This window comes from Arabidopsis thaliana, chromosome 2, assembly GCF_000001735.4.
Source record: "Arabidopsis thaliana chromosome 2, partial sequence".
In the NCBI taxonomy this organism is placed as follows: domain Eukaryota; kingdom Viridiplantae; phylum Streptophyta; class Magnoliopsida; order Brassicales; family Brassicaceae; genus Arabidopsis; species Arabidopsis thaliana.
The window spans coordinates 639,383-666,835 of record NC_003071.7 but is presented as its reverse complement, the minus strand read 5'-3'; the positions used below and the strand labels follow the sequence as shown (position 1 = coordinate 666,835).

The window sequence follows — 27,453 nt, the reverse complement described above, 5'->3', positions numbered from 1 at the left end:
TTTTTTGGAGGAAGTGTATGTGAAGTTTGCCAGACCGTTGGTGACTATTGAAGTCTGAAGATGTCGAAAAGATATATTCTAGAAATTAGTTTTTTTTCTTTATTTGGGATAATTTAACCGGTTTTGTTTTTCACCAATTTAGCCGGATATTTTAGACATTAAAAATATATCAACTTACAAAGAAAGAATCACCTACATTTGAAAAATAACCTTTTGTAGCAATGCCGAAGGAAAGAAGACAAAATGATATTTTTGTGATGAAATTTTAATGCATTTCCTAGTCCATCACATAAAACTTTTTAAACATTAAGAAAAATATCCAATTACTGAAGATAGAATTATTAACATAAAACGTATTGATAATTATTATATAATTTAAAAGATAAAGACACCTAAACAACAAATTATCCCCCTCAATATCTTTCTATATTAAATGAGGAAATGCTATGGAAGGGTGTGGAAGGGAATTTCATGATCCATTTATCTTGTTCATCAACTAAAATACCGAAGTGTTGAATAGGTTGCTTATGTTGAATATTATATATAATAATATTCTATTTTCAACAGCTTAATATTATAAATTTATAATTTTATCACTACTATATCGTGATGATTCGTTAATTACTAAAATAAATCAAAAACAAAAACAAAATCTGAGACAGTTTGATCTCAGCTATTCTTTATCTAAATTTTAATTTTCCTAGTTTACATTATTAACTTGATTTACGTAAAACTGGAAGGTCCAAACCGATTTAAGGTTATATAACATAGAGTAATATAATATTTGTTGAAATTCCAAGTATTAAATAGTTTTGATTTTTTTTTTTTTAAAATATACTCCACTAAATTTTTGGATGATATATATAGAAAATAAATTACATAAAATATTATAAATATAAATATTTGTTCCAAAAAATATATTTATAAATATCAAAATTATAGTTTGTTTTCTTTTATAATTTATTCTCCGCGACAAACCCTTTGGTCTATTACATTTACTAACTTTTCAACTTTTCATCTCCCCGCTTAAGTTAGGTGAAACAAAACTTACATAACCTTTTTGTTCATTTTAAAATTTTAATATTTTTTAAGACTTGAAAAGAGTTTAACAATAGAAATTTTGATTTGTTTCAATAGTTTCAATATGTGTCATAAACCAAGTAAATATGAAACTAAAAATTACAATAACTGAAAAAGGTAAATCACAAATAATAAATATTATTTATTTTTCCAACAAATGCAACACAAAAAAATTGAAAAATATAAACTAATGTGCAAGGTTAACCAATTCGTCGATTATTTCACAGTAACATTTTTGAAGTTTTTATAAGATAGATAACAAAAATGGATAGGAACTTTACAGTGAATATATTAAAACTGTCCTTTGACATATCATTATCAAACATAATTAAGGGAAAACTATGTGGAAGTGGAAGAACAGATGATAAATTAGAGCTTGAGGGAACAATTTTGTTTTTCATGACTAAAGAACTTAGTTTCATCTTCTAATGTTACCTTCTGCTTTCCTTGGCTTAGCACATCCATTAAACAGAGAGAACCGACTCTTCCGATTTCTCCGCGAACGAACAGGAGTTCCCTTGACCTGTTTCGACTAATCAAATCCGCAAATGAAAAACAAATGAGACAAAGAAAACATCGAAAAGGAGGAACAGATTCGAGTTATTAGCACAAACCTTGCTTCGTCTCTGAGTCTTTTTTGTGTTCCAACAAAATAATATATTACAACCAACTCTTCCTGATCCTGATTCGTATCCTCCTCTACACAACCAAAGCCAAACATGACATCATTACGACAATACGTTGATTATAAAGATCTTATTTGTTTTTTCTTTTCGGTTTTGTATCGAAAAGGATCAGAGTGAGGAACTTACAGATTGTCTTTGTTGTTTCCGAAGTTAGTATCATGAAGTAAGCTTGGGGAAAGAGGACAATGCTGTCCTCTTGTACCGGTTAGATTCTCCTGAAGCTCACCATTGTCGCCGATTTTCAAAAGCTTAACTTCATTGTTTAGCTCATCTACCCATTGGTGAGTGGTTAGGCCAGAAGAAGAAATAGCAGAAGCTACGTTAGTTTGGCGATAAGTGTCTTCTTGAGGTAGAATCTGATTCCTTTCGGGTTTTACCCGTATTATCGATCCAGGTGTGTCTTTATCAGCGGTTTGTAACCAAGCGGTTTCTAATCTTTGTTCTCTGATGATTGATTCTATCCTTTGCATCGGGAGTTTTGATCTGCTTTCCACGCTGCTACCAACTTCAACATCTGTTTCGGCATTTAAACCAGCGATGTTATTTAGATGCCCACTTTTGTTGGTCATTTCTGGTTTCCGGGTTTGGTGAGGGACAACGAGTAACTCGGTTTCAGGCAAGAGAATTATCCTGACCTCTACGCTTCGCCTTAGTACCATTTCAATCGAGTTTGTGATACTGCTTAGAAACCTTTCAGCTCTCAGTTTGATATCGTTTTCTCCAAACGCGATATAAGCAACGAGAATACCTGCAAATCATGTCATGTTCATTTTATTAGAATCTTTGGAAAGGAGAAAACCAAAAAAGTGAGAAAAGAAGAAACTTTTAGGCTTTTTACCCTCAACTTCACTGATAGATATAAGTTTCCCATGAGTATAGAGCAGCTGCCTCAGTGTCTTTGAGTGACATCTTTCAATACATTTTCTCCATATATCGTTAAGTTTCTCTGAACTTCTTTGATTAAGCATCATGGTGCTTGCGATGCTATTTTCATGTGAGGCAATGGAACCTTCGCTCTCTATCATTTGGCTAGATGAGGAGGATTTATAGCAGTTATTATCGATAACCCTGGAGAATGGTTTCGCTTCATGGGAATGATTCCCGTTCCTTTTTATAACCGAAGCTGGAGATGCCGACTTACTAAAGTGAAGTCCTCCTATTCTCTGTTTGTAAGCCATCACTTCCCTTGAAACGCTTGCTGGGTCATCGTCAGTTGCTCTAGAGCTTTGCCTTCTACTACTGCCTGTATGTGTGGTGCCAGGAGAAGGCATTGACCCAAGCTGAAGCAAAGTCGCTGTGAACCATGTTGAACGGTCATTAGAAACTCTCAGCTGCTTCTCAGCCTCAGAAAGAAGTTTCAAAGCATGCTTTAATCCCTCCATATCTGCTTCAGTCACTACAAAAACGAAGCAAGAATTTTCGAAAATCAAACCAAGTGGTTTATGACTCATCGTAGGGAGTAAAATTGCTCTTACAGGATATATTAGCTTAAGGGTGTTAGAAAATATGAAACGGGCAATGATCTCAACAAGCTACCAGATCATAACGCCTCACTAAACTACTTTTTTAGCACATATGACCAATATGTAAATACTTTGCTGGGAACTCACAGTTTCTTCCGTCAAAGAAGGCGTTGCTGTATTTTTCATCTACGACCTTGTATGTACCAGCAATGATATCCATAATAAGACTGGCGAGTTGAGACATCAAGACTATTGGGTCAGCTCCAAGGTCCAACAACTCTCTAGCTCGCTTAACAGTCTCTGCTGTGTCAGAAGACAATGCTAATTCCAAGAGTTCCAACAATTTTTCATCTGAAACAACACCAACCTGAACAAACACATAATGCCACATTTTTAACTTTAATAAATTTTACTTTTTTTCAGTGCACAGTTACAGAAAGAACTAGAAAAACTTACTAGCTCGTTTACTAAAGCTGTGGTGATGCGTTTTCCCAGCAAACTCAGCTGCTCCAACATAGTTTCAGCATCTCGAAGTGAGCCATCCGCGTTCATAGCAATCAGGTCCAACGCATGCAAGTCTACATCAAGATTTTCGTCTGAAGCAATTTTCTTTAGTCTCACTACTATGTCAGAATCTTTGAGTTTGTCAAAGAGAAACTTCTGGCACCTTGACTGAATGGTCCGGGGAACATTTTCAAGGTCAGTAGTTATAAATATGAAGACAACTTTCTGCAGAGGGTTTTCAAGAAACTTAAGAAAAGACAGCCACGTCTTCGATGGCAGCAAATGACACTCGTCTATCACAAAAACCTTGTACATTGAGGAATTTCGTGGAAGTATCGTCGGTAGGTTTTTTAAAAGGTACCTAACCTTATCAGCTCCCTTCTTATTAGCTCCATCAAGTTCCCAAAAATCCTTACTTTTCCCAGACATGAAATCATTGCACTCTTTACAGTACCCACAAGGCTTCATTTCTTCAGTGGCCACACAATTCAGGGCGGCTGAAAAAATCCTTGCGGTTGATGTTTTACCAGTTCCTCTAGGACCCTGGAAAAGATAAACAGGAGCGATCCTACTCCTTTTAACAGCGTTCATTAACGATTGAACCACTATACTTTGTCCAATCAATTCCTCAAAAAACATTGGTCTGTACTTTTGGCTGAAGCTTCGGATTGTTTCCGGTGTACTTCCTTCTTCTTCTTCTCCATCTAACGCTACAGCCTCCAAACCATCTTGACTCCTATAACTAGTAGACCACCTCCTCCCGTCTAATCTACTCTGAGCCTCTAAATCAAGCTCTCCATAATTGGTAGAAAGCTCATCATCACTAAGCCCGGTTCCTAAAGAAGACCCTCCTCTACCATCACCACCGTAACTGAGTAAAGGTAAAACACCTTGTGCACTTCTACAAGCAATTTTTTGTTTACTATACCCTCCAGAAGAATGTCTATTATGTCTACGATACACAGATTGACTCCCACACAAAATGCTACTTCCGGTTCTTCTCAAAGTATCCGAAAACGATGGAGAGCAACAACTTCTGCATCCGCCTCTATGTTTCATCGCCTTCTTCGTCCAATAACACGGAATACCACATCCTTGCCTCCCTGGTAAATCCAAGTTATCATCCAACTCATCATCACCATCATTCACCGAAGTCGTGGTACCATCCCAAGATCCAACAGTGCTGGGATTACGAACAGCATACATATTGTACGAACTAGTGGATAAAGCCGGTGTACTATTATAAGTACATGAAGAATCCTCTTTTCTATTATTAGCTCTCAACAATCTTGACGAAGAACGTGACCAGTTCTTCTGCTTAAGCTTCAAAAGCAAAGGAGACGCACCAGTGACCTTCCTCAAATCCTCTGAATTACTCAATTCCTCCTCTGTGTCATCTGATCCAGCATTACAATTTCTAGCAACAATGTCATCTCTAGGTTGATACTTTGACAAACAATCCAAACGAGAAGAGCTAATTTTTTTCTTACTCTTCTTCTTACAACTACCAACATTACTCTTCCTCATCTTTGACACACCTTGTGACGCTAGATTCGTATCTCTACACCTAAAACCCATCGAAGCTGATTGTATTTCTCTACGATACGAATCACCACCATTCCTCGCATCACTCACATCATCATCATCATTAACACTAGCTTGCGTCCACGAAGAAGCATCTTCTTCTTCTTCCTCTTCTTCCTTACCATTCTTAGCTAATCCACTTTTCTCACTAGAAGATTTCTGAGTCTTCCAGTTATACAAAAACACCTTCTTCTCTTTCCCACGACGATTAGTACTACTCTCTCCTCGAATCGGAAACTGACTCGAACTGCCACCGTTTCTGCTCGCCGGAGTCTCCAAAAGCGCGACGGATCTTGACGAATCGAGAGGAGATTTCCAGGAGGAAGTAGTACCTGGATCGCGTAAAACACGGCCAGCTTTTCTGATTTGAGTCAGCTCCTTCTTCAGATGCAATTTACTCAGATCCGAAACTCTCGAACCTGACATTTTTTCTTCTTCCTAAATTTGAATCAGCTTCCTTCGATTTCTTCCTTCTCCTCTCTCAGCTTCGCGTTTTCACTGACATTTCAAAACCTGTGCAATACCTAATCAGAACAACGCAGTGGAAACAATGAAAGTGAAGAAAAACAGAAGAATGTAAAACTGTAGATCCAAGATAAAACGAAGGAATCGTGGAAACAGCACGAAACACTAAGAAGAAAATAATAATATATACTTGTTTGTTCTTCGAGAGTTCGCCGGAACTAAGGTCTAGGGATTATAATACATCGCCGGAAGTGGAACAGAGAATGATGAATCTCGAGTTCTGAAACTTGATAGTCGCCTGCGACTGCGAGAGAACGCATGAAGGAAAGCGAGAGACACTATTATTTTCTATTTTTAAATTTCCATTATTTTTAATTATTTTAATGGGTTTTTTTAAATTCACATTTGTTTGTTCGGGTCTCGTCAAAGCCCCTCCTTGTCTAGTGTTTTCGTGTCTCGTCACACTTAGTTTTTTCTTTCTTTTTTTCTCAAAAAAATACTAACAAATTTAGTCAAAAAAATAAAATAAACATCATGATGAATACTAATAGAGAAAAGATTAGTGAATTATCAATGGGAATATTTGTATATGGTAGAATAGAATGCTTACCTTAATGAAAAGAACTATACATTAAGGTAATTCTTTGCAGACTTATAGACGTTACATCTCTATTTCGTAAGGAAGTGTATTTTTTTTGTTGAACAAATTTTACATTATCAGGAATAAAGAAAAAAGGACAGACATTATGTGATAACTATATTTATTAATTTCACAAAACAAAATAACTATATTTCTTATTTTGCAAAAAAAAAAATATAACTATCTTTATTATAGGAATAATGTTGAATTTTATACTGTTTTTCTTTTCTTAATAGTTTGGTATGGAAATGAACATTTAAGATTATCATTACTATGAGAATAAATAGTGTTGTTGAATATTAGTTCATATGTAGATATGTATTGTTAGAGATGTCAAAATGGATAAACTCATTCAAACCAATCCATAATCCAAGTTTAGGCTGAAATGGTTTATGAGTTGATTCAATTCATTTGTTGAACGGATTGAGTCAATTCATTAATCCAATTATTTGATGGTTTAATGGTTAAATGAGTTGATTCCTGAAAATAAAATAATTAATTAATTAAATAGAATAATTAATCAATAATTATTACCATTGAATAATATTTAGTGACATAAATAGTTATGATTAATATCATATTTTTAGTGGAAAAACCACGGAATCATGTTTTCGTGGAAAAATATGAAATCATGTTTTATTAAAACAAATGTGAAATCGTATTTGGCAGAAAAATGTTGAATCGCATTTTGGAGGATATTATATTGTGTTGGTGAATACTTACATTCGTGTTTTCAACATGTGCGTTATGTTTAAATATGTTACTTTATTAATGCCATAATATATTTTTATCGAGTTTATATCTTCAAATTTAGATGTAAACTTAAAAGAACATTTGCAAAAAAAAAAGTGATTTGTCTAAATATCGTATAATGATATAATTATTTTAAAATCCGATCTTCACTATATCACTACAATTCTACAATTCTCACTTTTTCGTTTAAAAAAAATAAAAAAAAATTGGTCGTATTTTTCAGATTTGAAATATCAGTATATTGAGTTCTGCAAAAGGAAAAAAAAAAAAAAAAGTTTGATGCATCATCTGATCATCAGTGAAAATATTTTTTTATAGTAGAATATAAAGATTTATTGTAGAATATAAAGATTACCATTTCAAAGCTTCTCAAATTCTTTTCATATTCATAAAAGGAAGTTTTTTGGTTGTTGAATAAATTTACAGTACAATAAATAAAAAAGAATATACATTATGTTATAACTATATTTAATATAATGTTGACTTTTATGATGTTATCTTTAAAAAAATAGTTACTGTGTGAAAATAAATGTTTATGATTATCATACTTTGCTACGATAATAAAGTAGTGTTGTTGAATATTAGTTCTTATCACGATATAGTGTTGTTGCATACTTATTTACGTATTTTCAACATGTGGCTTTTGTTTATATACTGTATGTTACCTAACTGATGCCATAATATATTTTTATTGATCTTATGTTATCAATGTACCCTAAAAAGAAAATTGGCAAAAAATGAAAATTTTGAGTGTCATACAATGATAACACAATTATTTTTTAAACGCTATATTCAGATATATGTATATGACTACAGTTCTGGCTTTTTTCCGTTCAAAAAAAATAATAAATATATATATATATATATATAATAATAATAATTTGGCCATATTTTTAAGCCTTAAAACATCAGTATATAGTGTTATATAGCTTTTTCCATTAATGTGATCAATACTATAATACCATCATCGATAAAATTCTCTCTTGTTGTTAACAGACACCGAATAACTTATGCAAAGATGAGAGGGTTTCTCATAAACCCTAAATCTTATTCTCCTACTTAGTAAATATATGTAAAAACAATTTGCAAGAAAAAAAAAAAGAACAACAACAACAATTTGCAGCAAATAGAAAAAGAAACTAAATCAAAAACATATCTTGAAAGTTGAAAAATTAGCTTGTTATAACTTTAACAACACTTTTATGATCATTTTATTTTGTTCATGATTCAAGAGCTCTAGAGATCACTAAACTTAGTTTCTCATGTTAATTAGCACATTCAATTCCAACAAAACTAGTTGGCTATATACTTCAATTCTTGTACATACAAATGTCCATAAGTACGACATGGATTGATAAAATTCGATAATTATGTATCTCACCAGTGTTTTATGAGCAATGAAAGGCCGAATCTTTGTCCTGACAAATGTCTTTACTGTAAAATAAAATCGTATGTGTTAGCTGTTTTAATGTTTGGTCCGTTGGATACGCCGACGAAAATGTATAACATCACATGACTATTTGTTGCTATTATTAGTATTTTATTATTATTACGGTCCCTTATTATTATTATTATTGATTCAGTTATATTTGTATCACAACTACGTTGTTGGTTTTTTTTTTTGGTAGTGACAACTACGTTGTTGTTGTTATCAAGGTATCTACGTGCATAGAGAAGAAATTATTATTCAAGGAATATTTTTAATGCAAAAAGGAAAAAAGAATAGAGGAACATTTCTAATAACGTAAATTTAATCATTTATAATAATCCAAAATGCTAAGTATTAAATACTTGGTCTGTAAAATTAATAATTCCTAAGTTTTCTAACAAACAGAAACAAATTACGAATAATAATCACTGAGGTAAATGTTGAGCTAGCTAGCTGCTAAGAAAAAACAAATGTTGAGCTAACTTTCAATGATAAGTAATTGGTCAGACATATCTAAGAAAGTTTAAAGAAAGGATTAGATGGAAAATCATGTGGACACATTGAAAATTCACCACTTCCAAACCATGTCTTAAATCAATTTATTCCAATCAAATTATAACAATTTTTTCTTGTTTTGTCAACTCTACAAAGGATAATGCGCCGTAATTTTTATTTTAATAGTATCATACTTTTTTCATAACATCATTACCGAAATATGGATTTGGACTTTGGAGACTCGATCTCTTATTCTTATCAACACTAATTATTATTATTTTGACAATGCACCCAAAAAAAATTGATACATCCCATGCACGTATAATTTCCAAAGAAAAAAATAACAATCCCACCATCCGAATAGACGAATCTTAGATTAGACGACATTACCTATAACGCATAGTCACCAATGTTAAAGGCGCCTGCAATCCGATAATTCCAATGATCAAAACATATTAAATATAATCTTTAACAAAGAAAAAACATATTGACTAGAATGCTTATGCTTTAATTAAGTCTAGTTTGATTCGTCTATATACCAAAATTAGAACAAAATTAAATTAATCATAACTTCTATTTTCGGTTTGATATTAAGAAATAGAACCCAAAGGTTCGTAAATAAATATAAACTAAATAAATGTATTGTGAGTTTTAATATTAAAATCTATGCGTACTAAGCAAGACTAAGGAACAAAAATTATATCCACTAAAATGAAGTCTTAACGGATTAATTTGGTAACCTTTTTCTATATCTATCAACTTGATTTTGGCTTGAAGCATTAAGCATTAAAAGAGAATGATTAGGTTACAACATTGATCGATCCAGTGATTTTGCTTTTAATGGTAATCACCAAACGAAAGATGTTGACAATGAAAAGTTTGTGTACTTATTTGAGTTTATTTTGAACTTGCATTAAAGAAAAGCTTATGGTTACTTATAGGTTGGATTCTTTTTTTTTTAGGTTGGGTTCTTGACTTCTTTAAATAATGCTTTTATAGTTTGCATGCAAAATAACAAAATACCTAATAAAAGCACATGCAACGGTTTTGTTAGATATAGGAAGGCCCCTGTCCCTGTGGCCCATATATTTATAGTCTTTTACTTCATGTATTTTTTTTAACAAGTTCACTTTATCTTGTTCATAATTTTTTTTTTAAAACTTCACTTTATCCTATTTCATCACTTTTAGTTATTTAGTTATTTTATAATCAACTAGTAATCCAAACTTTTATCAAAAGATTAATCTTTTTGGGTGAATGTAGCTGTCGAATAATACACTCGCGAAATTTTATAATGGACCTAGAACATAACACTACTTTAATTGGCAAAATGAAAATGGTTAGACAATTTTTATTACATAAGAAAAAGTTAATAATATATGCAAGAGGAAGAAAAATATTAAATAAAATTTAACTTGGGGAGTGTATCTTAATTAAAAGTTAATGTATCCAAGATTAGCCTTTGCATGTTGAGAATATGTTGCATAATGCATGAGAATGACACACACACTTGTGTCCCTTTAGATAATTTATGAAAAGCAAAAATTATGTTTTTTTTGTCAATGAGCAAAAATTATGTTTAAATCCATAAAAATATAGTAAACTAATAAATGGAGGGAAAAAAGGGTGAGTTAAAAATATATACATGGATGAACAAAATAAACAAAATATTAAGAATTTATACATAAAAATCTGTTATTTAGGTAAATAGACAAGAGAAATAAAATATAAACTAGAAATATCCTTCTTGTTTAGATTAATTACAAAAATATCATCGATTCAAAATAACTTTAATATTTAAAAATAAGTATATAACTATTTGTTTAGCAAGCTAACATATATAATAACGTGGTAAATTTACATATTCTATGTTAAATAAATGTTTATCGATTTAAAATTATGAATCAATATTATTATTTTTATATATATCAACACAATAAAAATACATCATGTTATATAATTAAAATGATAACGATTATAATAACATTTTACATAGAATAATAACATGCTAACATACTAAATATCGAAATAATAGTTGTCTCAACATGGTAAGATAATCGATATATGAATAATAACATGGTAACATACTAAATATCGAAATAATATTTGTCTTAACACGGTAAGATAATCGATATATGGATAATATTTATTTGAACGTACTAAATGTTTCATTTAACGTACTAATGTTTCATCGAACCTTTTATTTTTAGTTTAATTAATTTAGGGGTATAATTGTCATAAAATTAAAATAGTAGAAGACAACGGTGTTTTTTTTGTCAGTTAATTATCATTATTCTGAGGATAGATAGTCATATTACCCAAAAAAAAAAAAGTAAACTAATAAATGAGTGGCATGATATATAAGCTACATGCCCAAACACACATCCTTGTCTAACATTGGGCTCAAATAGATCTAGTCAAGTAATAATTTGGGCTGTCATAATTTATCAACTTCAATCTTTTTTTTTATATATATAGCAAAAGTTCAAAAGACAACAAGATTGATGGCAATGTATATTTGCACTATGAAAAAACAATAGAAGTATTAGATAATTAATACTTGAACCATTTTTTCAAATGAAACAGTTTTTCTTTTTGACAATAATGAAACAGTTTTAAAAAAAATTAGAAGTATTAATCCTGACTGATACCTTTTGACCAATACCAATTTCATAATATATGGTGATATAATCAACTTAACTACCAATCATATGAAACAAAATAAATAGCTAAATAAAAGAGAGAGTAAGATAAAAGATGAATAAAAAGACTACATAACGACATAATAGTTTTTACAATTTTAGCAAATTACTAATCAGAAAAAAAAAAAAAAAATTACTAATCAGAACTAAAATATCTTAAACAGACCAAACAAATTAGTAGTAGAATTAACATTAACAACAACAAAAATCCAAAAAAAGAAAAGAAAAGACATCACCAACTGTAGATAGTCTCAATCCAACAATAAAGACTAAGCAATACAATTTTTTTTTTTACCTGCTTACATCTTCTAAGTCCCTTTTACTGGCATTTCTTATAAACTGGAAACTTCACCTTCTTCTTTCATAATTTTCTCCTAACTCGCTTTACCTTTTCATAATTTGGTTATTTAACTTCAAGGTCTAGCTCTCTTGTTACTGCAAGTTGGGCATTTGTAATGCTTGATGTGTTCTGCTTTTGCAGGTGTTATCTTCACACATTTTCCATGGAACCATTTCTCACACGCGTCGCAGCAAATCCAGAACTCATCTGTACCGTAGTTGTCTCCACAAGCACCACAAACCGCACCTTGTTCATCGTCTTCACTCTCATCTTCACTCTCATCTTCTTCTTCTTCTTCTTCTTTTGGCGGTGGAGATGACATCTTTGCAACCTTTGAGAGAGATTCGGATTGGCGAGACTGTTTGTGAGGAATACAAAGAGATAAAACTTAGCAGAGATTGATAAAACAAAATGGTGAAACAGAAGAGATACCTTGACGCCACTAGGTTTGCTTTTGCTATTATTGTTGTTAACAGATAGATCCTTGGACTGCTTTGCATTGCCGCTCACAACTTCGAAAATGGTTGGCAGCTCATTAATCATCTGGAACAGCCTCTTCCTGAAAAAGAATCGGTCCATGGCATAAGCTTAAAGGCAAGTGATAGCTAAGTTGTTCAAACAAACCTAATGCCAGAGAAGAATTTGATGAGATTCAGAATCAACAACTCATTCTGCTCAAGCTTTTCGTTTAACCTGTCAGCTACCAGTATCAAATAATGGATTCAGTGATTGTTGCTGAGCTCTCAACAAAGGTACAATGCAGTGGAAACTACCTAGGCTAATTACAGTGATCCTGCACAAGACTAATACAAGAAGTACTAATCAGACTTAGAGGCACATATCACATCTATTGACTAATATATCTATCTCAATAACATTGATCCAGATTGGTGCGATTCATAACTCTAGTCACTTCAAAATAGAAACTGGGAACCACTTACAAAAAGAGTTACACAGAAACCGACCCTATAAATAAGATCACGTGAGTTACAAAAATCCACACAGAGATTGTTGTATCAGACAAATAGACAAAACAAGAGGATGCTAGAATGATCATTATAACCTTACCACACATGAGTACACCCAATATTGTCATAATTGAGATGCAACACTCAAAAACACTGAGCTTGAGAAGGACCCTTACCTCTCATTCTTGCCAAATCCGAAACGTGCACCAAAGTAAAATGCAACAGAAAGCAGCCATGAATCACTGTGAACTGCGACCAAAGATACCCAGTCCTTTTCTTGCATTCCGTCTCTAGCGAAATTGATGCCTAAAGCTGGTTCAGGAAGCTCAGGAGGAACTTCCTCAACGGGTAGATTAACCTCCCATGTCTCATTTGGAAGTCCATAGAGACACAAATTCTCCTTCTCTACATAAACAAGAATGAAACACCTTAAAGAAAAACCACACAGAGGAGGACTAACTAACTCAATCTTTAACCAACACAATTCAACAACATACAAGCTCAACAACTTCAACAAAACATTTCACTAGAAACTATAGAAGCTAAGCAAGACTAATTTTTTAAAAGTTGTGAAGAAATAACTCACCAGGATCACACGTTTGGTAAAACTTCACCATATCTGCATAAACAAAACACAAAACCCAGAATCGTCAAATCTCACAAAAGAAACCCAAAATAAAAAAAGTTCTTCTTTTTTAACAAATGAAAAACCCAAATGCCACAAAATCGTAACTCTGTAGATACTTATCATTCTGATTCGCAAGTGAGAAACAAGAATCAGACCAAAACTGACCATTAGTGAGAGCTTTAATAAGACCAGCTCGTCGACCTCTGAAGTCGCTAAAGACCTCTTCAACAGTACGAGGTATTGGATGAGTAATTCCCTCCATTTCACAAACGATGTCGCCGGAGAAATCGCCGGAGAATATGAGTACTCCGGTCAAAATCAAAATCTGAGACAAATGTTTCCAGGCAAACAAAAGAAACCCAGAAGGAAAAATATTCACTTTGGGGTTTCGGATTTGGAGAAATGAAATTTGTAAATCTCTGAAAGAGAGAGTTTTTTTTTAATTTGGGGGAAATTGAGAAAAGAAAAAAAGAGAAAGGAGCTACAAACCCTAAAACGATAAAACAAAAGGGACCGATCAAAGATTAATTTTGGGGCTGAGAAGTAATATTAATAAAGACAACATTGTCTATTTTATTATTTTTGTATTAATTAAATAAAGACAACATTGTGTATTTTATTATTGTTTATGTAATAATATAAAATCTATTTATTAATTCCGATCTACATACCCTATTTTTTTCCGAGCTACATTCCCCACTCCCAAATTTTACATTATTTTTATTTTGGTCAAAGACATTTATTTAAATTTTATTTTATTTTTAAAAGTGTCGACGAAAAAAACATGTATTTTTTTTTTTTAACATATTCATTTCCATTAATATTACGAAAAAAAAACATGTTTTTATACGTAGGCTGAGGCATCCAAATTGATCCACAAATTTGGTTTTTGTTTTCAATTAACTTGACCTTAAAGATAAAAGTTAAAAGTTAAAACATTCAGGTCCATCTTGTATTGTACAGAAATAGCATGCCTGGCCCATTAAAGGATAGTGGGCTTTTATAGTAACCTAGGGGAAATGAGATTTGAAGTTTTCAACGATCATCACATTCACGTATTTTGAAAGTTTTTTTCACGATATACACCAGAAATAGATATTTTGAAAGAGAAAGCTACTAAAAAACGGAAAACATTTTGCCTTTTATCACTCAAAAAAATAAAAAATTCATCAAATTTTTAATTATTTTATTGTTTTTATGTGTGATTCTAGATGTAAGAATTAAGAAACGAACCAATATTAATCGGATTCGTTATCTTTGAATATTTTTGCGTTAAGCACGTCGTACTAGCTAGCGAATACGTTTACCGCAACTGTAATCTAATTCGTCACAGAATATCAATGATGTGGTATAATCAACTATAATCTTCTTTTTTCTTTGGGCAAAATCAACTATAATCTATGAATATATACTTACTAATATAGGTGATAGACATATATTATTTAAAATAATCTAAGAAAACATGCAAATACGGTTACATCGACCGGTTAGAAAGGGAAAAAACTTTAAAATTAGTACTTTCGTATCATATTCAAGTCAGTATATATTAGGATTTTGCCACATTACATATATTATTAAAGATTGTTAATAATTAGGATTAAAAAGACTAGTATGAGAGTTAAGTCAAGTTTAAATTTGTTTTTCTCATTGAGAAAAAGGGAACTGATTTCTTACAACATACAACTGTTCATGCTGGTCATATCTGACAAAATCACGGGAACAACTGCTCTTACCAAATATTGCACGTCCTATGCTTTTTTTTTTTGTCAAACCCTAATTAGTCTTATATTTACAAAGACAAAAAACTAGCTAACATCTTTTATCTTTATATATTTCTATCTCAAAATTAGTTGTTGAATTCTTAAGAGTTAGTGGATTGTTTATCTATAAAGTCGCACTAACAGGTAACTAAAATTAAACATCTTGGATCTAATGCATGTAAATGACAATGCAAAATGAATTCTAATAAGTGATGAATAAACAACAAAAAATATCAACATTCAATTTGAAATTTTGAAATGGAATGAAGACCAAATTAAATATCACTAGGTTGGATTTACGGTTACTATTGTTATGGTTTAGTTAGTGTTTGGTTTTAGTCTGGTTTCGGTTAGGGCTCGTACATGAAAATCTAATCCAATAAGTTTATTTCTTCTTTGGTTTGTTTGAGAACTTTTGATACGGATTGCACTCCTTAGTCATTTTGTATTCATATATTACAGTGAATTTTTTTTTTTTAACTACGTTGAATCTAGCTTAAAGAAATTAACTTTAACACAAGAAAAAAAAAACTACTTAATTGACTATATATGTTGAGAATCAGTTCCATTACATAAACTCGCAGTAATCAATCATTGTCTATCGCCATAACAATATATAAGGAGTATGAAAATATGGCAAAGCAGCATTAATAATTATTGTCATGGATAATAATCATGATCTAATTAAATTACTTAAAAGGAATATTAGTATAGTGATCTCTGTTTCCATCTGGTACTATTGGATTCCACATATCCCACAAAGCATTGTTTGGAATCGTTCCTGCAGGAATCATGTTCATAGCTAACGCCGCTTGAGTTTGAGGCATTAGCGTTGTCGCTGTAGTCGCCGCAGCCACCAATTGTAATGCGTTTGCGTTAGCATTTTGTTGTTGAGTATGATGAAACTGTTGAGCAATTTGAAAGTATTGGTGATTGATGTTACCTCCATCTGATATTTGGTAGTTAACTAGTCTTTGAAGATCGTCAACAATGGCAGTTTCATCATCGTCTTGATGATTTCTCGTAGAGACTATCAATGTGTTGTTGCTTGTGTCGTAAGGCATTGGACGATATATGTTTTGATTGGCTAGAGCAATGGTAACGTCAGAGTTACTGTTTGTGGTCGTTGTTGTTGTGCTGCCGTCGCCGGAATATTCGGTGGAGAGCTTCTCGAGATTGTTGATGTTGTTGTTGTTGTTAAGGTTGTTGTCGGAATGATTAGAGGAGGATGAATGGTGTTGTTGTTGTCTTAAGGCTAAACGGGATGATGTCGATGAGTTATGGTTATGATGTCTTGTGGAGAGAGAACGTGGTACCGATGGATGATCTTCTACTCCTGGCCTTTTGTACACTCGGCACAATGATATTTCAGCCTATAATTATACATGAGCACATTGATTAGAGACTTGATACATATATCAAATTATCAAATATAGACTAACAATATCTATGAAAAATATCATTTATCGAAGATATGGTTTTGAAAGAAGATTCACAAACTATGTAAAGTTAGCATTAGCAAAAAAAGATAGCACGTTTAGAAGAAATTTAGAGTACTATCATATGACGTAACAATGCAAATATAATTAAGATGATTATATTTATTATTTTTTATATATTTAATTGCGTAATTTTAGTTTTATTAGTACAAGTGAATGTGCAATACATACACATAGATAATTATGTCAACCCTGTTGTTTTAGCTGTCTTATGCATACATCATAATATCATATATATACATAGAAAATTTTATAAATTTATGGTTTCAAATGGTGACGACATATAAGTCGAAAGAGCCCAAAAAATGTATTTATCTATCCATTGTCATTTTCCGTATACATAATATTTTTTCGGTCTACTCCATAAACCGTTATCATTCGTATAGATTTTAAATGTTCGCATATAAATATGTTGGTATAATTCATATATGCCAAATTATTTCAAAAAATGTTGGGTAACTTAAATAGAAGACATGAATTAATGTGAGGAAGAGCAGGAACATTCATGTCATAAATTGTAAGAAAAACTAACTATGTCTCTGCAGAATTAAGGTATATGAATGTCGAGTGTGATACTTGTGTGTTTATATATATGTGTATGCATCTATCTATTAATGTATTCTACTATAACATATGGGCCATGTCTAGCAATTTAAAGAGTTCACGCATATGACATGAACATTTTTCTGGATTTAAGCGCAAACGCCGCCTGACATTTAGTCCATTCACAAGTATTTTTGATCTTATCGAATCAATTCCAAAATAAATAAATAAAACTAGTCAAAAAAGAAAAAATTCAAACTGTCTAGGGATTAATTTCAATTTTAAAGGCCTCACCACCTAGCTAGGGTTATATCTATGTATGTATGAATAGGATATATATAGAGTTATAGTAGAATTTATACCTTTTGGTACTTCTCGGTTTCATGGTGCGGAAGACGATACTCGTTCATGATCCAACTAGTACGAGTGCCTTTAGGGGCTTTACCAGAGTAGAAAACTAGGGTTTTCTTTAATCCGATAGGCCGAGAAGTCTCCGATCTGATCATCCTATCAGCTCCGGTGGCTTTCCAATATCCTGAAGTCGTTACTCGGTTCGGTCTATCTCCATTTCTATATTTCCGATCTCTTGGCACATAGAAGTACCACTCTTTCTCTCCTATCGCCGCCATAGCTGCATATACATATATCTATGATTAAACATACATAAGCTAATTATGAAAACATACACATATTTGTATATCTTATGATATATATGTAGGTTGTTTAATTAGGTTAATTTAAGAAAGAAACTAAAGAGGGAGAAGCGTTTAAAGATATTGAGAATTGTTAACGATCGACATAGTAATACTTCATAAGGAGGTAGGTACATATATAGGTTAAAAAAAAAGAAATAGAGAGAGAAAGTGATAAGAGAGAAGAAAGATCTTAACATATGAATAGAAATTAAGATTTCCAAATAGTTTGAGATGATTTATGTGTGTTTATGTGAATGTATATTTACCAGGAAGTTCCCAAGGATCATAGCGATAAAGATCGAGGAAAGTGATGAGTTCTACATTAAAGCGTTTGCCTTCAACTTTTCGGCGAAGGTAAAACTCTATGAGTTCTTCTTCGGTAGGATGGAATCTAAATCCGGGCATGACCATGTCATGATCATGATCATCAGCTTCATCTTCATTTTGGACATGACTCTCTTGGCCGCCTCTATGATCATTGTCTTCTATACCTTTTTCGTTATTGTTGACTTGGTTACTCATGGGAATGATGCTTGTTGTGGAGGATACAATTGCCATATATCAAAAAGACTAGATATGTGTATGCATGTGGATTAAGGTGATATATGATGATGAAAAGTGATTAAGGGTTTGCTTGGTTTTTATACTAACAATGGAAGGGAAAAAGAGAGATGAAATTGAGTGGTGTTGAGTAGAGATAAGAGGAGGAGAAGAAGAAGAGAGGACGACTATATAGGAATGAAACGTCATCGTTTTTGGGAGTTGAGACCAAACTAGAATAAGACAAAGAGAGAGAAGAAGAGAGTTAAGGAGGAGACAAAGACTTGTCAAATTGAGGACAGGGTGTCCACGGTTTTGTTTTCTTAGCCGTGCCTTTGGACCTTTCTCTCACTCTCCATTTCTAGCTTTTTGTTTCAAAATAAAATAAAATATCTATCTATTAGTTTTATGTATTTTTTCTAAATACTAAAGTTTCAAATATTTAATAATTATTGGGTTGTAACACAAATGAAAAGAACAGTTGATATCTTTTACAGGAAAAATTAAAGTTTATGTATTATAAACGAAAAAATATTTTGAAACAATATTACGAATTGACATCTTTCAAATGGATGTCATGGACCTCATGGTTACTAGTTCAATTATACTTGGAAAAAATAATAATTAATGTTTTAAATGCAATATCAACAATTGGTGTGGACATACGAAAAATATAGACCGAAAGTCTAAAATTCCCAAAAACTATCATTCTTAGAAAAAATATATCATGGTTTTCTTTATAGTTTTATTTGCACATGCACCATCTCATGCACGTTAAAGATTCATTAGTTTTAGTTAGGTATATGATTGGTATTTTATAAAGACAATCTAAACTTTAGAGAATAACAAATTAAGTTGATTTCATGTATAATTTATGTGTAAATAGTCTATATTTTGTTTTGGTTTTTGTTCCAATCCATCGCTACAAAAATTGCGAAAGTGTAACTAATCTAATTCTCCTGATCAAGGCATAGCGATAAAGGATCCATAATAATTCATTGTTATAGGTAGACTAATTGAATAACGGATATTCTTAAAACAATGTTAAAAATTTGGATTATTATAGTTAATTTATTCATCGTTGAGACAAAGAATTCTGATTGGTGGCCTATATTACTAATTAAATAATAATATCACGTATGCTTACTATGTCACTCGTCATAAATATATTTACGTGTTTTTCATATGCTTCAGCTTCACGAACGTTCTCTTATTGTTTCGCTATTTTTTTTATGATATATTTGGCCCACCATATCTTCATTGCATGATACTACTATGTCTTCAATTATGAATGCAAAACAAACTGACCATGATTTTGCCAACGCTCTCCATGTTCCTATGACTTAGTAAGAAGCTGAACTTACAGTACATATGTTAGAATTTAGAAACCCGCCAGTTCTTTAAAATTTGTATTAATATATATAGATACAATATATTATATTTAGATATATGTATCTATAATCTATATGTATAATTGTTCCATTTTATTAATAATTCAAAAAAGTAAATAAGATATAGACACAAAACAATAAACATCGTAACAACATTAGCATATATATATATATATATAGCTGAGCTAAAAAGGCTAGGCAAACTGTAATATATTTAAGTTCATCATGGAAAGATAGATAAAATATATACTAAGTACAAATTTCATACTTACAAGTTTATATGGAAAAATGAATTTAAAGTATCAACGTAAATGAGATAATGAATGAAATTAAAGTGAGGTGGTAGTGGGGCTTCTACGAAACGAGAGTGGGGTTTTTAGAAACCTTACTCTACGTTGTAATGACTTCATATTTTATATTTTTATTTTGTCAAATGTTTCAATGGATGTCATGGACTTCATATTTTTTAGAAATCCGTGAATGCATATATCTCATTCACAACAAATTTCATTGGATTGAGCTCAGTGTAGACAGACATTTTTCAATATGGATGTCGCGTACCAAAAAAGCTTATGAAACGTGGAAAAGATAAACTATTCAACAACCATTAATTAGACCATTGCGATATCAGAAAATGAACTTTTTTGTGTTGTTAATTCGAATCTTCGTCAAGAAAATTATCTAGTTACATGATTTTTTTTGTTTTTATGTTTAAACAATTTATAATATATTTACTACGAACTAATCAAATAGTAAATCAGTAGACATACACATATTTCAAAAATTATTATACCAGTTTAGTTTACATAAATGTATAGCTTTTGGATATATATTTAAGGTTTTCATTAAAATGAATGTAGGTATGAAAGGAAATATTATGTATGACATGGAATCATAGGCATGGACCCTTCGAATATTGATATCAGTAAAAATATAAAATGGCGATAGAAATTAGGAATTAAATGTATTATAAGAGAGTTTAAAAGTAGATTAAGCTAGTGCATAATTTAATGCAAGCGAGTCTTCCATCGGTTTGGCTTTTAGCTAGGGGTAGCAAGTAGGGTGGCGGATATTATATAATGTACATTCCAGAAGATTAAATCATTTTTTCAGTTTAAAGTTTTTGCAATTGTAAAAAATTAAGACCTTTTAATTTTAATTCGAAAAGAACATATATTTCTATTATTATATATATGACATATTATTAACTTATATTTTGTCTTCTGATTATTACATTTTCACATGAGTTTGTCTTCGTTAAAGTTTTAATTATTATATACTATTGTACATATACAGCATAATAGCAACTCAGCAAGGGATTACTTTGAAAGTCTTAGAATCTTCAAGCTTACTATTTGGCTAAATATGCAATATATATACACGCCATTAGTTTGTGCTTTAGCAATTGATTTAACCAAGCTGTAAGAAGATAATTCGTCTGGTAATTGTTGTACCATTACTCTGTAAACTTTGGGTTGTACTCTTCATTTTTTCTTGCTGTAAAAAGAAAAAAAAAACACCTAAAGCATGTAAAATTCTCATATTGCTTTAAACCAAAACAAAAAAGGAAAGATACAAAACGTGGTGAGAAAATATAATATAGTTATAGAAGTTGTGAATTTTAGAAGGGACACACTATATACACTTGAGTCTGATTGGAAAACAAATGTTATAAAAGTGCATAATAGCTGTAAGAATTTCCTACCGATCATACTTTTGCTTAAATCAATTATAATATGAAACGAGGAAAAATTTAAAGCGGGTTCGAGAACAAGAATTTAAGGATTTGAAATAGGATGATGCTAGAATAGGTCCAGTAATAAAACCCCTAAAAGTCTTATGCGATCACTATCACAAGTCTTGTCCTAACTAAAATAACACTTTTAACCAATTATCGATTCGTTTTTGCCCAGAATAGAATTTAATTGGATTTGGTTACCATCATTACAATTTCATTGGTCATCAGTTTTTGTAGTTAGGTGATTTTAGTTTACTTTTACAAGTAATAATTGAACTTTAGTATTTCATTATTCCACCAACTTTATTATTATATACTAGTATAATAGGCACACTCTTATGATTATTGACCCTTCTTTTTCGCAATAATAAATATATTTCAGATTGTTTTGGGATGTATCTAGATTCCAATGACATGTATGGACAGATTGTTTTAATATAAAAAAAGTATATGCTCTCCAAATCAAGATTTGGATCGTATCTTTTACATTCTTGTGTGCTATTAATTATTAAACTTTCGATAACTTAATAAAACAGAAATTTGAATCGGTTAACCAACAACACTATCTCGTTTCTCATCAAATCGTGTACTTAAAATAATTAAATTTATAGTGATAATATAATTTGGATATTAGATTTTATGTAATCCACAAACATCATTTTCAAATTAATACTATATTAGTATATTAGTCAAACTTATTAAGTTTATATTGAGTATCCTTCACTATCAAATCTCTCTTACTTTTTTTTTTTCTTTTCTCTTTTTGGGATAATCTCTTACTAGAATGTTGTAGTTAAAAGAGACATTTTTAACTTCCAATAAAATCATTCATATTTAGCTTTTGTTGGTTGAACCAATGACTATGTTAATAAGACTATATTTTTCCTCGTGATTGGCTATATTTGTCCTGGTCTCACGTAGTCGGAAAATATCTAGAACAGTAACTGATTTTTCTTCATAGGTATTTAGATATCTTATGTTCAGAGAAATTACCAAAGAGCCTCTACACATATATACCGTATGTAACTATGTACTGTGAAAAACGAGCAAAATAAATCATATTATTTAGATTAAAAGATTATGGTGGGAGTTAAAATACTTTCATGAGTTACTTACTAATGATTTAAGTTTTGCTAAGAGACTCTTGTTGGTAGAAACTTTCTGTAAGGTTTTAATCATAATTAAAACAATATATTGTTGATCATAATCTAAAATGGATTTTTCGTTTCAATTTTAAAGTCAATCATACTGTAATTGCATCATGTTTATGATTGTTTTTTTAAATTCTAAAACGCAACTGTTGTAACAAAAAAAAACTTCACTAAATACATGATATTGACTCTACTTTAGGGTAGAAATATGTCAATATAAGATCGTGTAAATTACACACACAATCCTGTCTTGGGAGCCACAGGCATTTCGTGGACTTGGCCTTCTTGGCGGTTGTCAACCCTTTCTCTTGGCTCTTTTTGCATTTACTCAATTGTTTGTATTTTTATGTATTAATTAATATCTTACATATATGTCCCATTTCACTTTCATATTTTTTTTGCATATCTCACATTTGGGTTTCCATATCCAAAACGAAATATCCTTCTATGAGTTATGAATAGTTACGTCACATACAAGAATTACCTATTCGTCTAACTGATTTTGAAAGTTTCATAAATGAGCCATTTAAACTGATGAAATGCTTCCTTAAATGCTCAAGCGAAAGAATTTACAAGATAATAAATTTACAGCCACACAAAAAAAATAAAAAAAAATATTCTACATTTTAAGAAAAGAGAAAAAATGAAATACAGTATATATTTATGCTCAATAGCCAATAGGTGACGCCAACGTCTTATATCATCATGAGCCGGCCTATGAATACAAAGGCATCGTCCATGATTGATAAGATATTTGCAAGTTGTTAGAAAATGATAGGAGGAAAACTAAAATTAAGGTATTATTGGACAAACAAATATAGGGATAATATAATTATATAAACTATTTTCAAGCTGATTAAATAGTTAACTAAGCTCCAAAAGTATGTTTCTTAATTTTTTCTTACAATAAAGATAAGTTTTTCCTCTCTGTGTTTTTTGTTTTTGTCAATTCCTCTCGGTGCTTCTTATTATAACATTTTTACTCTATATCACCACAACACGAGTCAAAAGCCAATATTAATATATTTCAAGCTGATCTCCAGACTTATATACACGGGATATAAATCTCTGGTATCAATCAGTTGCAACTTGCAATATATAGTGCTAAAATTCTACAAGATAATTAAACTGTGTATAATTACCACTAATGTAAACAATGAAACTAAATTGGTAATTATAAATTTAGAAAGAAAAACGAAAACCTGAAGATTTTATGAATGATAGAAATATTAAATTAAATAATTATTTCACGTTGAAACGATATGTTAAAAGGTATGAAAGTGAAAAGATTGGTATGTCAAACAATAAATAAACCAAAATATGGGTTTTTTTGAGGGATGGCTATTCTATAGAATAAAACCAACCAAATTGCATGGAAGAATAAGACCGACGTACAATTTTATGTTTATCTTGTGTGTGTGTTGTATGGACCGCCCAGCCAATAATGCAGCCACAAGTTGATCGAAGAATGATTTGTCTTCATTTACACAAAATTACAAAATTTAACTTTTATTTTAATTTTAATTGTGGGGACAAAACTTAATGCATGAAAATGACGTATGTCGCATCTCTTCTACGATCCATTCCTTCAAAATAAAAATACTTTTGATAGGTAACGATATTTTCATTCATATAGAGAATCTCAAGAATTTGTTTGGACCGACCAGGCAGCATGACCTCGTGGAGATCCGAGAGCTAAGTCCATTAATGAAAAATTTTTGAACGTTAGATTGCGATGATAAATGTTTCTATAAATTCTATAGAGTTCATTAGTGGAAATTTATGAAATTTGTTTTGTTGTATCGCTTTTATAAACGTACGCGAGTACATTGATGAAATGGATTTGAAAAAAACGTTATGTTCAACAAACGAATCAAAGTCTTCTCTAAAATAATTAAGAAATTAAGTCTATTGGTTTGGTGATGTCAAAATGTCGAGAACTCGAGACTGAAAGTTCAAAAACATAGAGAAGAAAACGAAGAGTATGAGCGTGACCTCATGGAAATGGATAAATGACGTAGGAAGATCTAATCGGACGATAGACAACAAGACAAGAGGCCCACCAGCACCGTCGGATTTAATGAGGATGGGGTTAATGAAAAAAATGCTTGACTCTCTGACTAGACGGACCCAGGACTCGACTCTGACAGTCCGTTGACTCTCTGACTTTAAAAGTAATTTGATTACACATATCTACCAGAAATGTGTTTTTCCCTTTTTTAATAACAACAAACCAACTTCTCGTTGAGTATTTTTTACCAAATTCATTTTAGATCTAGAGTTCTCCTCCAAGAATCACGCTGTAGGGGACCTTCTTATCTTAGTTCTTTTCATAAGAATCGACACAACTACGTGTATATCTCCACAAATATCCTGAAGAGACAAATAATATTAGACATACTATAAGACTAAACAAAGAGAGCAAGGCTTCGAATAGTAACCAAACCGCACAGTGCGGTGCGTTTCAAATAGTAACAAAATTCTTTATATATATATATATATATATATATATATTTTTTTTTTTGTTATTATTTGAACCGCACCGCACTTTATCTGCAATTAAACCGCACGTCTCCATTCGAAATCTAAGACTATTTTGCAATGGATCTACGAGTTGATTTTGTTATCCAACAATATAAATATTATCTAAATCAATTCTAAATTTAGTTTTAAGAACTTATATCTCGATTCAAAATGTTTGTTCTCATTGATGGTAAACGTTCTAAATTTTTTGAATGGAGTGTCCATTAAGTTTGTTAGAACTAATAAAGTGAAATAAATAAGAAGTACTATTAGGACATATAATGGTCGGAGAAGTCGGGCCATGAAATGTCTCTTTGTAGGACAAAAGATAAATAAATGACAAGGCGGATATCTCGTGAATCTCTTCGTCTGTTTCTTCCGTTGACTTAATTTTATTAATTATCACCAAAATAATTTCTCTTATTTTGTACGTTTTTTCGTAAATTTATTTCTGTAATGTTTCCATGTTCTTTTTGATCTATTATTCTCTGTTTATCGTCACTTCTCTCGTACATCCGATCCATCTTCTGTTCTGTCATGATGATATATCTTTACGTGTGTGTAACTTTGTCTATACACGTGTTTTTATATATGGAAGTTTTTTATTGAAAGTCAACGTGTTCTAAACGACAATTTTAACTTTTTTTTTCTGTGTATTTCTGTATATATAGCTTATATATGGATTCGTGTATTTTTGTGCATTATTGAAATCTCTCACGGACCTCATCTTCTTATTAAGGTCAACGAGTCTTGGAAATAATAGAAGCAAACGAAAACTGGATCATCAAGGAATATTGTTTTTGATTTTTTATGTACTTCAATTCATCTTTAATTAATGTTAGAAAGATGAATTAACTTGTAATTCTAACTTACCGTTTATAGAGTAAGTTATATTTTGAGAACGATCAAACTTGTAATTCTAATTAATTTCATTTATTTATTTTAAGATCGTTGAGATTTAAAATATAAAATTTTAGTCTAAAACTAAATAATCGAAAAATATATATTAATTTATACATAAGATTAGATGGTTGAGCCTCATATATAATATAAATGATAATATGATAATGATATGATAACAAAATCATCTATATAAAAATAATAAATTAAAAGCATTAAATAAAAAATACGTTGATTTAAATCATCCATGTTAAAATAATAATTTAAAATACTAAATACAATATGGTAATTAAAATCATCCATGTTAAAACTGTGAATTAGAGTATTAAATGAAATATGGTGATTAAAATCATCCTTAGAAACAAGAAGTAAATTATGATGATTAAAACTGTCTATATTAAAAAGTTAAAAACAATAAATAAGATGGTGCGTTAAACAACCACATAAAAGCATTATATTTATAAAGGGCGTTAGAGCCACGCTCCGATAAAAATATAGATTAACGTGGCCGAGTGATGATGCTAATAACATGTTGTAATTTAATAGAATTTTGTATCGTAAGTTATCTATCAATTTTTTTTTTTCATGTTCTAAAGGGAATAATAATAAATATACTATAAGAGAAAGAAATATGAGAAGGAAAGCAATCATGAAAAAAGAGTAATAATAGAAAAAAGCTTTACGTTGGTTTTCTTTGTATGAAGATGAATGTTTTTACAACTGAATGAAAGAGCAAATATATAACACAAAAAATACAAAAATATTACAATAAGTGATAAATGATAAATTAAATGAGCTCCATATAATATTTGTTACGCAAGTCTTTTTTTTTACTTTTGCAACATGAATATTATTATTACTCTCATTCTTCTTCTCACAGCTCTTTTTTTATATTAAAAATATAAAAAACAGAGTATAAACGAAAGAACAAAGCCGTTGAGTCGTCGCATTTTTGATCGCCACACTTGGGTTCAAA

General features: G+C 30.9%; 4 protein-coding genes across 8 annotated transcripts; 1 reads left to right on the top strand and 3 right to left on the bottom strand.

Moving 5' to 3' along the window:
- Nucleotides 1-1,200: 1,200 nt before the first annotated feature.
- Nucleotides 1,201-6,181, bottom strand: STI (AAA-type ATPase family protein). 2 transcript variants are annotated; one of them, NM_001335120.1, is made up of 7 exons: nt 5,973-6,181; nt 3,686-5,841; nt 3,377-3,596; nt 2,605-3,162; nt 1,893-2,514; nt 1,695-1,779; nt 1,201-1,612 (listed from the first exon to the last, which is right to left on the bottom strand). In NM_001335120.1, the coding sequence occupies exons 2-7, from the start codon at nt 5,741-5,743 to the stop codon at nt 1,499-1,501; spliced, it is 3,657 nt and encodes a 1,218-aa protein (NP_001324706.1). In that variant the 5' UTR covers nt 5,744-5,841; nt 5,973-6,181; the 3' UTR covers nt 1,201-1,498. The 2 variants fall into 2 exon arrangements, with proteins under 2 accessions (NP_001324706.1, NP_565285.1); NM_126303.3 differs by having other exon boundaries at nt 3,686-5,830.
- A 5,669-nt stretch (nt 6,182-11,850) lies between these two features.
- Nucleotides 11,851-14,272, bottom strand: AL6 (alfin-like 6). Of its 3 annotated transcripts, none has more exons than NM_001202573.2 (5): nt 13,903-14,272; nt 13,696-13,728; nt 13,286-13,514; nt 12,574-12,700; nt 11,851-12,472 (listed from the first exon to the last, which is right to left on the bottom strand). In NM_001202573.2, the coding sequence occupies exons 1-5, from the start codon at nt 13,997-13,999 to the stop codon at nt 12,215-12,217; spliced, it is 744 nt and encodes a 247-aa protein (NP_001189502.1). In that variant the 5' UTR covers nt 14,000-14,272; the 3' UTR covers nt 11,851-12,214. The 3 variants fall into 3 exon arrangements, with proteins under 3 accessions (NP_001189502.1, NP_178351.1, NP_001323925.1); NM_126302.3 differs by having other exon boundaries at nt 11,851-12,499; nt 13,903-14,260; NM_001335119.1 differs by having other exon boundaries at nt 11,851-12,700; nt 13,903-14,260.
- Nucleotides 14,273-16,015: 1,743 nt separating this feature from the next.
- LOV1 (NAC domain containing protein 35) lies at nt 16,016-19,298 on the bottom strand. 2 transcript variants are annotated; one of them, NM_180655.2, is made up of 4 exons: nt 18,501-19,298; nt 17,902-18,170; nt 16,441-16,870; nt 16,016-16,335 (listed from the first exon to the last, which is right to left on the bottom strand). In NM_180655.2, the coding sequence occupies exons 1-4, from the start codon at nt 18,790-18,792 to the stop codon at nt 16,187-16,189; spliced, it is 1,140 nt and encodes a 379-aa protein (NP_850986.1). In that variant the 5' UTR covers nt 18,793-19,298; the 3' UTR covers nt 16,016-16,186. The 2 variants fall into 2 exon arrangements, with proteins under 2 accessions (NP_850986.1, NP_565284.3); NM_126301.4 differs by having other exon boundaries at nt 16,016-16,870.
- AT2G02455 (uncharacterized protein) lies at nt 18,149-18,956 on the top strand. The gene is made up of 2 exons (NM_001335118.1): nt 18,149-18,358; nt 18,504-18,956. Exon 2 carries the CDS (start codon nt 18,619-18,621, stop codon nt 18,829-18,831), a length of 213 nt encoding a protein of 70 aa, NP_001323825.1. The 5' UTR covers nt 18,149-18,358; nt 18,504-18,618; the 3' UTR covers nt 18,832-18,956.
- Nucleotides 19,299-27,453: the final 8,155 nt, after the last annotated feature.

Excerpts from the sequence above, each read along its gene's own strand:
- STI (NM_001335120.1), bottom strand. The coding sequence starts at position 5,743 with ATGTCAGGTTCGAGAGTTTCGGATCTGAGTAAATTGCATCTGAAGAAG. Across the intron at positions 3,597-3,685 it reads CAGCTTTAGTAAACGAGCTA|GTTGGTGTTGTTTCAGATGA; the intron begins GTAAGTTTTTCT and ends GTGTTTGTTCAG. Across the intron at positions 2,515-2,604 it reads ATCTATCAGTGAAGTTGAGG|GTATTCTCGTTGCTTATATC; the intron begins GTAAAAAGCCTA and ends CATGATTTGCAG.
- AL6 (NM_126302.3), bottom strand. The coding sequence starts at position 13,999 with ATGGAGGGAATTACTCATCCAATACCTCGTACTGTTGAAGAGGTCTTT. Across the intron at positions 13,515-13,695 it reads TTACCAAACGTGTGATCCTG|AGAAGGAGAATTTGTGTCTC; the intron begins GTGAGTTATTTC and ends TTGTTTATGTAG. Across the intron at positions 12,500-12,573 it reads GCAAACCTAGTGGCGTCAAG|TCTCGCCAATCCGAATCTCT; the intron begins GTATCTCTTCTG and ends CCTCACAAACAG.
- AT2G02455 (NM_001335118.1), top strand. The coding sequence starts at position 18,619 with ATGGAATCTAAATCCGGGCATGACCATGTCATGATCATGATCATCAGC.
- LOV1 (NM_126301.4), bottom strand. The coding sequence starts at position 18,792 with ATGGCAATTGTATCCTCCACAACAAGCATCATTCCCATGAGTAACCAA. Across the intron at positions 18,171-18,500 it reads TGATCCTTGGGAACTTCCTG|CTATGGCGGCGATAGGAGAG; the intron begins GTAAATATACAT and ends ATGTATATGCAG. Across the intron at positions 16,871-17,901 it reads AAACCGAGAAGTACCAAAAG|GCTGAAATATCATTGTGCCG; the intron begins GTATAAATTCTA and ends GTATAATTATAG.